This window comes from Chanodichthys erythropterus, chromosome 15 (genome assembly GCF_024489055.1).
Source record: "Chanodichthys erythropterus isolate Z2021 chromosome 15, ASM2448905v1, whole genome shotgun sequence".
NCBI lineage: Eukaryota > Metazoa > Chordata > Actinopteri > Cypriniformes > Xenocyprididae > Chanodichthys > Chanodichthys erythropterus.
In genome coordinates, this window is record NC_090235.1 from 22,320,575 (window position 1) to 22,331,816 (window position 11,242).

Here is an 11,242-nt window from a genome sequence, read left to right on the forward strand (position 1 = left end):
TATTAAACCCTTTCTTTAAATCAAAACCTTAAATCTAAATTCATATAAACCAGTTAAATTTATCAAAATAAACTATGTAAAAGATCATAAATGCATAAAATCTCATTTTAGCTACAAATCTGCGTTAAACTGATCGGTATACGGTAAGTACTCACATACTCTTCCAGCAACAAGGTGATTCAGATGAAGTGCGTTTGGTCAGAAACATGTTATGTGTGTGTGTGTGGGCCGGTAAAGAGATGAGTGCACATTCGGGAAAAATCTAATCCATTTTTCCCCTGCTGTCTTATTCTAGACTTGACTTTTATCCCATTAGATCATTCTAACAGCTGGTGAGGACAGTGAGCTTAGTGGGTCTCTAACACATCAAAAAAAAAAAAAAAACGGCTCCTTCCAGACACTGTCCATTCCTTCTAATCATCTTTCTCTCTATTTTCCTCCTACATACTCTGACTTCAATCTCTCGTTCGTACCAAGGGTTCACTTCATCTCGTTCTTTTTTTTTTTTTCTATGGGGACAGTGGAGGCGCCTTAGTCACTTGCAGTCTGTTAAATTGCTCATGTTAGTGCGAATGGAGCTTGATGCAGTTTGAAAGGCAGTTAACCTCTAAGTGAAGATGCTGCCTGAGCTGATAGCTGTAGCGGAGGCACCCCATATGGTCCCAAATGGATGAAGGACCGGTACCCTGTGTTCAATCTATTCATGCTAATGGGGATCCTACAAATGAACACAGCGGGGAACTTGAGAGCAGAGGAAGGCAACATTCTGGCTCTTGAAATATGTATTAACTGAAAACTTCTGCTCTTACTCCCACTGACTGTTGAATGAAAGGGTAAACATCATAAATATATGTGCGAGGTTAGTAATAATAAACGATTTGAACAAACCCCTAACACTAGGTATTAAACTTTTACACGTAACTAGCATTTTTGCTATGGACTTGACTGATGCTTCAAATTATGCATTTCTAGGCATTTTTCTAATAATGCACTGGATGAAAATATCTTGAACTTCAATGGAAGGATGAGGATTGATGGTTAAAATGTATGTTTTTTGGAAGTAAAAAGTATGAATTGCCATGTAATGTATAGTTTATTTGGATATAAGACTCAAAAATGCATGCAAATTTTACAGTAAATTTTTTTTTTTTTTTTTTAATGTTTTGGGAAGTAAAAACATAGGAGTCAGCCTGTTTAATATGTAAATATTTTATTTAAAAAAGTTTAGTCTTCTATTTAGTAATTACATCTGTACACTTGGTTGTTACATTTTAGTTTTGTTTTTGTTTTGTTTTTTGTTTGTTTTTTTACAATTAAGTGCAACTAGGGATGCAAAGGGTGGAACATTTCTGCTAAATTTCCAGAAACTTTCCAAAATTTACAGAAAGTTTCCAAAAATTCTGGAAATCTGCCCCTTTGCATCCCTAAGTGCAACCATAGCATTTTGTTGTAAATTTAACAGGATTTTTTTTAGTAGTATGGAGCCCCGTACAAATATGTATATCATGGCAATTCATTCCCAAGACTTACTAATATGTCAGCATGTTTTTCTAATTTGTTCCCTCGTTTTACGTAAATTGTGCGCACAATATAATAAATTGTTTCCTCATTTTACTAAATTGTGGCCAGGATTTACTAAAACCAGAAAACAAATTCTTAATTTGTGGGAACATATTCTTAATTCATGGCCACCACCACATACATTTTTGTGTGCATGTCATAGGGCTTTGTAGAGTAGAGACTTGAATATCCTTAGTTTTTTGAGGCGAGGGCTTTAGACCCTAGAAACCATCTTGCACCAACCCAGAAACACTCTAGCAACAATATTTTTTGTTGTTTTTGCAAACTGTTCATGGTAAAATACATTATAGCTAACTAATTTGTAATCTTGACAACATTGCTGGCTTTTTTATAAAAAATGTGATTGCAGCAAAAATATATATCCTACTTAAGTTGAGTCACCTACTTTAATTACTGTCTAGGTGTAAAAGGCCTTCATCTGCAATTAGAAAGTTGAATCCAAAGCATGATTACATTTTGTGACCTCTATCAACTAGTAGGCCAACTAATCAAACTGATTGCTAGTACAAATGGCTCATTAAAACTTCCAAAACCCTATAGCACTGATAATATATTGTAACTGTGTTAAGTTGGTCTCATGAATCTTATACTGTAATTGTCTTGCTTTAAAGGTTATGCTCTTAACGTTTATCAGTATTCGCAGTGTGTGGGATATTATAAGTGTGTATTAGTGTGCATCTGAGTGTTTACCTAATCTTAGCGTGTTTGGTTGTGCCTCGTTGAAACTGTTTCCCTGCAGTTGAGTTGAATTATTGGTATCAGAGCCCAACTGTGAAGTTGTTTGAAACAATTTGGCGAAGTAGCAGATATATGCTTTCCCCGATATTCACTCTCTCTCTTGTAACAAGTTTCCTCATTTGTTGGAGCTTCATCTAGAGACCTCTATGGGATTAATTGAATAACTGATTTTTTGTGGTCTTGCATTTGCCTTTTGTCCACACAAAATTAGCCCCCAAATGATATTTTCTTTACAAAGTATTGTGTTGACCGAACTTGAAGCAGATGCACCATCAAACAGCTTAATGAAGGGGCTTAATGCTGGGATGGGACTCTTACACACTCTCTCTCACACACACACACACACAGCAAAATGCTAATTTGCAGTCTGTGCCAATTAAGACGTAATTAGTGAGATATGTCATGTCTGCAGATTTTGTGATGTTGGGCTCTGTTCTTGCTGTATTGTAGCCCAGCTCATATCTGGATCATGGTATAGAAGGGATAATATTAATTTTAGTGACAGTTTTGTGTCTATTTTGCCCTTTTGTGGTTCTTTTAACATTGAACAGAATAGAATAGATTACAGACTATTAGCCAAGCTGACATAATGCAGTATAACTCAGCAATGGTTGTCATGGCAGAGAGACCAGATAAGGCTTTTAGCGCATTATCCTTAATACATAATGTATGACTTTATAATGGAGGGAACACAGAGGTCATGTATGCAATGAAAGTGACCGTATACATCAACATTTATCATATTTAATACTGTTTAGAAGTTAAGATACGTATTCCACTGAAACAAATGGTCTAATCTGTACATTATGGCAAAATTCTGGCCATTTATTCAGGTTTGGAGACCCCAAAGCTCACTGATATCTCCTTTTTGTCCTTTAATGTATAAATGTAGAGGGGATAATTCACTAAAATTGTGTTCTTTATATGCACTTTTAGCAACTGTTCAGGTATAAAAGTATAAAATTATGCACATTTTAATTCAAATTCAAATATGCCCCAAAAAATGGCAGTTAACACAATTCGCAATAACACTATTGTTCATTCTGAAAAGAGAGTCAAATTGACATTTGATCATCTTTTGATGAATTACTGCAGCCAAAATGGCAAAAGCGGCACAAACGTTTAGTGAATTTAGCGTGCTTTCAAGTCCTCCTCTGAAGTTTGTATTTACGAGTTGAGAAGTTGACGTCAGGTGCGTTCAAGTCACTTTCGTTGGAGCAAGATGGCGGGGGTGGGGGAGGGGTTATGGGGGGTGTCGTTTTAACCTGCGGACTAAAATCAACAGTGTAAAAGTAGCCCGATTCCGCAGGAAAACCGCAGACTTGGCAACACTGTCTATTATATTTTGTATAGGCAATTATTTTGTTGTAAATAAAAAAGCCTGACAATGTCACTGCCTGTAAGTATTGTGGTATTCCGCCATGTTTCTCACTGACACGCCCCCAACTCATATCGGGGCTCAAATAAAATCCAGAGTTTTCCCACTCGTATTTACCACTTTGTGGTGGCGTTCATGTGCATTCAACTCGTAAATGTGATCTTTCTGGCATGACTTGATCGCTCCATTACCCCAGACACTCATCTCTGACAGAGGCCTTGTCATTCTATCCCGCTTCCTCTTCTGTGTTGCACTCCCATGTTGTTTTACTCAATCCATTTGCTTTTGAAAATGTTGGGTTGTTTCATGCTTTTTTTTTGTTTTTGTTGTTTGATTGTTTGTTTGTTTTTGTCATAATGCACTGCTGCCTGTCTTTGTCTTTCCTTGGTTTGAAACTACATGTTTTCTGTCATAGTTTGACTGTAGCCAGGCAGTCAGCAGACCCAACGGCGACAAACAGAGAAAAGGTAACGAAAAAAATCTCCTCCAGAGAGCATAGTGTCTAAGCCACAGCTCTCGTAGGTCCTACCTATAGTCTCCATAGAAACTTCTAGACCAGTACAGAACTCCCACGGCGACTAAACTTGCTTTCCCCCGCTGCCCTCCTGCTGTAGACACTGCTCCTTTCACATCTTTCCTTTGCTTCATTGTGCAACAGTCGACTTCTTCTCTGACCTGTGCTTTCTCATTTGTGTGCTGGACACATACTGTAGGTTATGGTCACTGCTGTGTTGCTGTACCTTCCTTGCTTTCTGCACTTACCTATTACTAGTCCAAAGAGTGTCTTTGTGTAGAGGAGAGATATATACATAAATCTTTCTTGGGTAAAAAACGTTTGTGGTCTAATGAAATGAAAAATGCTAGATGGAATGTTATGAAGGAAAGTATGAGGATTGAGTGATTCGAATAATAGTACTTTTATTTTCATATGCCTCATCAGCACTTCAGACACACAGACTATACGTGATGTCATTCGTACCCATGACCACATTCAGGAGAGAGAAAAGAGGGAATGAAATCCAGAATGAAAGAGTGAAATCCATTGTTGAACTCTATAAGAATCCATAATGTTCTCTATGAGGACGTACAGAATTTATGAAGCAACATTTGGGGCCAGATTTACTAACCGCTTGCGCCAGCGCAAAGCCTTTTTTGGTGTTAATAAACTGTTGTCAGGATTTACTAAATGGACATGGACAGGTTTGTTTTTGCGGCTGACCTTATTGTAAATGCATTTATAGGAGTTTCCCTTTCAGATGCTAAATTTATGGGCGGAGAGTATTTAGATGAACCATGCAAGGTGATTTACTAAGGTTTGAGCTAGTCAATTTAATGGTATTTGCGCCATTATTTAACACCCCAAAAAAGCATGCTAGATAAGCAAGATTGTGTTGGTCATTATGCAAATGATCCGAGTGCTTCAGTGTCATTTAATGTGCGGATTGTGCTCTCTCGCTAATTTGCCCTATTTAGTGTATATATATATATATATATATAAAATCAAACTCACACTAAGAGACACATGACAAATGAAAACTATGCCCGTTTCTCAGCATGCGTTCTTGAACGATCTTGCGTCATTGTGTTCGCGTAGCATCATCAACCGTCGACGTTCAATTCGAGTACTCAAGAATGCACGTACAGAGGGCAACCAAAAACATTTTTTAATCTAGTTAAAATTAAGTATTTTACTTTCCTTATACGGTTTTTTTTTTTTTTTTTTCTATTTATACTTTTATGTCATTAGCTTAGCAAAAATCCAAGTCACTGCATATAGTTTCTACATACTGTATAGAGCGTTCCAAAGGTCACTAATAAGGTTCTATTTCAGTAAGCATATGCTGCCTTAGAAGGTAAGCAGTAGGTTTTGAAACAGAATTTTTATATCTCCATGTCCTTTTTGCCTCCAAAACATCACAGAATCGCCTTCCCTTTAGCACGCAGTGCGAAGCTTCCTCTTCCTCTACTGCAGTGAGCAACGTAGTTCATACATGCTGAAGTTAGCAGTCACCTCTCTTATCATATGCTGAGCATAGTGCTGTAGACGTTTAAGTTGTCTCTGTCTTTGTGCAAAAGAAATATGGGGGATGGGAGAGCGCAAGCCTCCAAGAGCCTCTATCAAGGTAACAAAAATTCAAACATCGCTTCCCCTCAGACATGTTAAGTGACTGTGATCCTCCCTCTTTTTCTCTCTCTTTCTCTCTCGCTCTGTGCTCTCTGCCTGTCTTTCTCTTCCTTTATTTTTCTTTCCTCCCATCCTCATTTTTATTGCAACAGAGGGAAAAGCGATGGAGCATTTCGTCTGCCGGAGGTGAAAAGAATTCTTCGAGTGTAAGTAGAAAAGGCCTGACGAGGAGAGATGGAGAAAGCTAGAGGAAGTGAAGGAAGGTTGTTGCGAGTGGAGCGATCGAGAGGAAGAGAGATGGAGGGGAAAGGAAATACGCAAGAGCAGCATAATCGCGTTAGCATTCTCTTAGGAATAAAGTCGGGCACCGCTTCAGCATTAACAACACTTCTGCTCGACAAAATGTTCCTTCTTCAGCGTTTAGCATGCAAATTGGCTGCCAGATTATGCTTTTTGTATCCATTTTGCCAACTGTCAGCCTGTTACATTGGGTGAATTATAATCAGGCTGCTATCGCCCCCTTGTGGATGGAAACTTGCTTACATGAGCCAAAAAACTCTTCCAGAGGTTGTGAATGAGAGACAAAAGAGAAGACATTCAGTTTGCTCTGCTTGAAAATATTGTTATAATGTGCTTGTGTGAGCTTAGTGTATATATGTGTGTGTGTGTGCTCATATTTCCATTTCCATGGTAACCGGCAAACCCACCCACACAGCTCGAGTTTAAGCCTCCCCCTTCGCAAACACTCACGAACAACAGAGAGGCAGAGAAACTTATTGTCAGTCATACCGCAGACAAGTCATTTACGTGGTGTTTTCCAATCTTCCCAATCCGGCACACGCGTAATCAGCGGGCGTTTGAGCTGAGGGGGAGCCGACAGCAACTCTGTAATTGATCGTCTCAAACGTTTCGAGATATGCAGGTTCATACATCTCATTTTCGGTGGAAGTTGGGAATAGATTCGAGAGGAGGGGAATAGTGAGATGAATTCGTCAGGTCTCAACAGAGTCCCCTTTGAGTGGCCTGGCTCTGGCTGTCTCTCTCTCATATTTCCCCAGTCTCTCTGTGTGATTAGATTAATCTGCCCCTACTGTATAATGTAATTTACCTAGCATTAAGAGGCCGTATAGCTGTAGGATACATCATTAGTCTCAATGGGATGGAGAGTATATGTGTTCTGGCTATCTGAAGTAATGAACACCTGGAATAGCCGGGCATAAAACGCAGTACAGACCACCACTAATGCCAATGAGCAAGTCGCCCCATATGTTGTATAGACAAGTCGTAATGTAGCAAGACTATAACGCCATTTAGTCTTTATGCTTCTGTTGTAACGTGCATTCAGGCGCATTAAATGCGAATTTTAAATGCCTGAGCACATTTCCATTAGTTAAGTCCCAGACGAGATAAAATGTTGTTTTTCAGCCTTACGATGCTCCTGGCAGGTCTAAAAATTACAATGGTAGTAATAGTTTCTGGCAGAATACCATAGCTTTGAGTGGTTGTTATAGCACTGTAAAATAAAAAAAAAATAATAATATGGGATTTGTTGTTACAGTGGTAGCTAATGTGTATATGTACACTGTAAAAAAAATATTTTAATGATTTGTTATTATATATATATATTTTTTTTTTGTCAAATCAACTTCAATGATTAATGTGGTTTAGATAACATAATATTTTGAGTTGAATTTACTATTTCAATGAACTCGACATTTTAAGGCAACCAGGCAACTTACTTTTTTAAGTTAAACCAACAATTATTTTTAGTGTTGAATATTTAATTAATTATATATAAATAAACATTTGATTTATGTTCATATTTTATATTCATGCCATTATATTTGATAAAATATACAGTAAAAACAGTAATGTTGTGAAATATTATTACAATTTAAAATAAATAAAATATATTTTAAAATCATTACAGTCTTCAGTGTCACATGATCCTTCAGAAATCATTATAATATGCTGATTTGCCGCTCAAGAAACATTGTTTTTGTCAGTGTTGAAAACAGTTGTGCTGCTTAATATTTTTGAAGAAATCAACATAATAATGTTTGTGTGTGTGTGAGTATTTGATAAATAGAAGCTTCAAAAGTACATTTATTTGAAATAGAAATCCTTTGTAACGTTATAAATGTATTTACTGTCTCTTTTGATCAATTTAATGTGTCCTTGCTGAATAAAAATATGAATTAAAAAAAAAAAAAAACCTTACCCCAACCCTTTGAATGGTAGTGTGTATAATAACCCTATAACTTTGGGTTAGCCACCACTGTAATAATAATATATATATATATATATATATATATATATATATATATATATATATATATATATATATATATATATATATATATATATATTATACACAATGGGTTCCTGGAAATATTCAAAATTTTAAAAACTATTCTTGCCATGATACGTTTTGTAAGAGAATGGTTGAGTTTAAAAAGGTGAGTAGCATTCATGCACAGGTTTTAATTTTTTTTTTCTTTTTTTTTTCTCTTGTATGTGCATATTCAGGACAAGTCCACCACAGATGACCAGCGATCCTGGGACAGCTTTAAGACCATGACCCCTGAGCAGACGTGTGGCTCCAGCGAACATAAGGACAGACTGGAGTTACGCAGTAAACCCTGGGACACATCCTCCGTCAACACACCCGACACATCCGAAGGAGACTTCCAGACTGAAGTGTGAAGAGAACACACGCCTACAACAAACTGAGAGACAATTAAACCCTCTTACGTACTCACGCCGTCAGTGATCTTCAGCAAGACGTGTTCTAAAGGATTCTGTACTTGTTTACAGGTGTGAGGACAGACCAGAGATGAAGAGTGCTCTATTCTTTATTTTCACACAGAGACATTAAATGAAAGAGTGGGGCCTGGAGAGTATGGTAAAACATTTTTAACAAACTGTTTCCTGTCTTGATTTTACTCCAGAAAGGATTCTCTTTCACCTGTTTGATGATTTGGGAATTTAAAAAATAATATTTCTGCACCCTTCTTTTTATAGAGGAATAACAAGGAAAAAAAAAATCAGTACTGATGATTCGCACACTGTTTAATAACCCCTTAGGGTTTTTTTTTCCTCCTTTCTGTCTTCTCATTCCTTGGATGGTTCAAGTTCCGTTTCCCTTTTTCTTACTTTGTTTTTCAGTGGAGAGGAAGTTTTGAAAGCGTTCATTAATATGTGCCATCCCCTGCATTTTTTTCTCTGCATCAGGCATACTGTACTCATATTCTTATTTTAGTCCATTATTCTTTTTGTTTTATTTTCTAAAAGATTTTTTTCTTTTCCTTTTTTTTTTTTTTTTTTTTCTAAACTTCAGGTATCATTTTATGGGTGGAAGTAGGTCTTTATTGTCATGCTGCTGTGTGATTGTGTTTTATTTAGGTTTTCCAAAATGCTTGACAGAAAATATTGTGCTATACAGTATGTGCGATTTAATGTCAAATTTGCATTCGTTCACACCAGGGAAGCATCTTTGATCCATCCTACACAAAGCAAGCAAAAGAATTCACATTCCAGTCATAAAGAGCTTTGGTGTTCCAGAATGTGATTATCCACTTCCAGCTGAGAGCGTTTCCATTTTGAACCAACACAAAGGTCTGCTGTCAGGGATGGTGCTAAGTTTCTACATTTCTTCTCCATCTTAAAGTTGTTCTACATTTCCACTCTTGCAAATAGTAGCCCTTTGTGATGTTTTCAGTTGAAAACCAGTGATTGATTCGGATTTGTTTCTGCACTCTGACTGTGGAGTTTGACAGTTGGCTTAATGCTAAGCAGACTGCAGAGGTCATCTTCGCCAACCCGCTCCTCTTTATAACCAGTTAATTAGTTGTGCTGGCTGATGTAACTCCACATGGAGACTCGGAAAGCGAGAAAGAGAGGGCGAACGATGGAGAGAAAAAGGTGTGGTAATTATCTTGGGGGAATAACGATTTGTCCTGACATTTTCTTACTTGGCGCAAATTTCATCTGCTCAAAGATCCCTGAAGTCAGCATATCATATAGGCACAGATGGCAAGACTAGAGCATGCCATTTCAACCTTTGCAAGTAATCTGCACTAATGGGGAACATGGGCTGCCTCGTCCCCATGAAATATCTCCAAACCACCATGGCAATTAAAACTAGTTTTTCATCTCCCTTCTCACAGTCAAGAAAGGCTGAATATTACTCTCATAGGATATATGAGCAATATCACATGAGCCAGATTGTTTTTTGGCAAAAGATGATCACAGTTGTGCTGATATTCAGTACTGTAGAGAGATTGTGATATTGCTTTTAACAGTTCAATAAACAAGAAGTTAATATTGCGTAACGTTAGTTTCTGACTAAAATTGACTAGTTTGTTTGCAAATTTTTCCACCAGTGAAAATAGTTCCTAAAGAAGCCAAAGCATCAAGCTTATGTGTCGAAAAAGGTGAAAAGTTCAAATGCGGTTGGACTGTATCGCTGCGTCTGAAAAACAAGTGAAGTATGTGAAAAACAGTAGGTGAAAAATCGTATCGGATGATGTACTACTTCCGCTGAGATTCTGAAGTGCGCATTCGATGGCCTCATGAGAGAGGATTTATGAATGGCAGTGAAGTGACACAGCTGGTAGATCACATGACAGTAACAACATAGTGGACGTAGTACATCCAAAATTCATTCATACTACCCAAAATTATAGTTGAATTTGAAGTAAATTCAAATGTAGTACCTACTTAGTATGCGATTTCGTACGTAGCACCGGCCAATCAAATTAGAATTTTTAATATATTTGGAATTTAGACAAAATCTTTGGTGAAAGGAAGTGAGTTCATTTATCTTTCTGTGCTGAGAAAAGTGATTTGTAGCCTTGTCTTGAAAGATCAGTGTGACAAACCGAACAGGTGAGTCAGCTATTTTAGCTCTACGAGTTGTTCTCTTCGCAACCACGCAGCTGTACACAAACCCTGCTTCATTTACAGTGCCTGTTTTGTTTTTAATGCTATTTTGTCTGATGCGGTCGTCAACCGTTTCAACATTCTGTCATTCCACTTTAATTCTGTCTCTGTATTCGAGTGTTGGGTTTTTTTCATAGACGTTTACAGAGCCCTACTTATTGAAGCTGGAGAATTACACCCCAAAATCCTACTTAAACTAACTATGTTTTGAACAGATTTATGTTTTACTCTTTATCTTTATTTTTAAAAAAAAAAAAAAAAAAAAAAAAAAAAAAAAAACTTGAGAATGGCCTTACAGTCACATAAAATTTATGAGATGTATTTTTGTGAGGAGGATGATCGTCGAAAAATGAATGGTGAACAGCTGAGTGTGGACGCACTGAAGAATGAATATGTTTCCTTGGACTTCCTGATATGCAGGATGTTTTCTTCATGGCTTGACATGTTTGAAACTTTTGGATTCTCCCCTTGCCAGC

General features: G+C 37.2%; 1 protein-coding gene across 1 annotated transcript in view; it reads left to right on the forward strand.

Annotated features, from left to right (window-relative positions):
* Window positions 1-8,704, forward strand: part of adgrb2 (adhesion G protein-coupled receptor B2) — a 349,244-nt gene extending 340,540 nt beyond the window's left edge. The window contains exons 32-33 of the mRNA XM_067410949.1: window positions 5,975-6,028; window positions 8,352-8,704. Of these exons, the coding sequence (XP_067267050.1) occupies window positions 5,975-6,028; window positions 8,352-8,528 (231 nt within the window). The 3' untranslated portion in view covers window positions 8,529-8,704. The remainder of the gene's footprint in view (window positions 1-5,974; window positions 6,029-8,351) is intronic.
* Window positions 8,705-11,242: the final 2,538 nt, after the last annotated feature.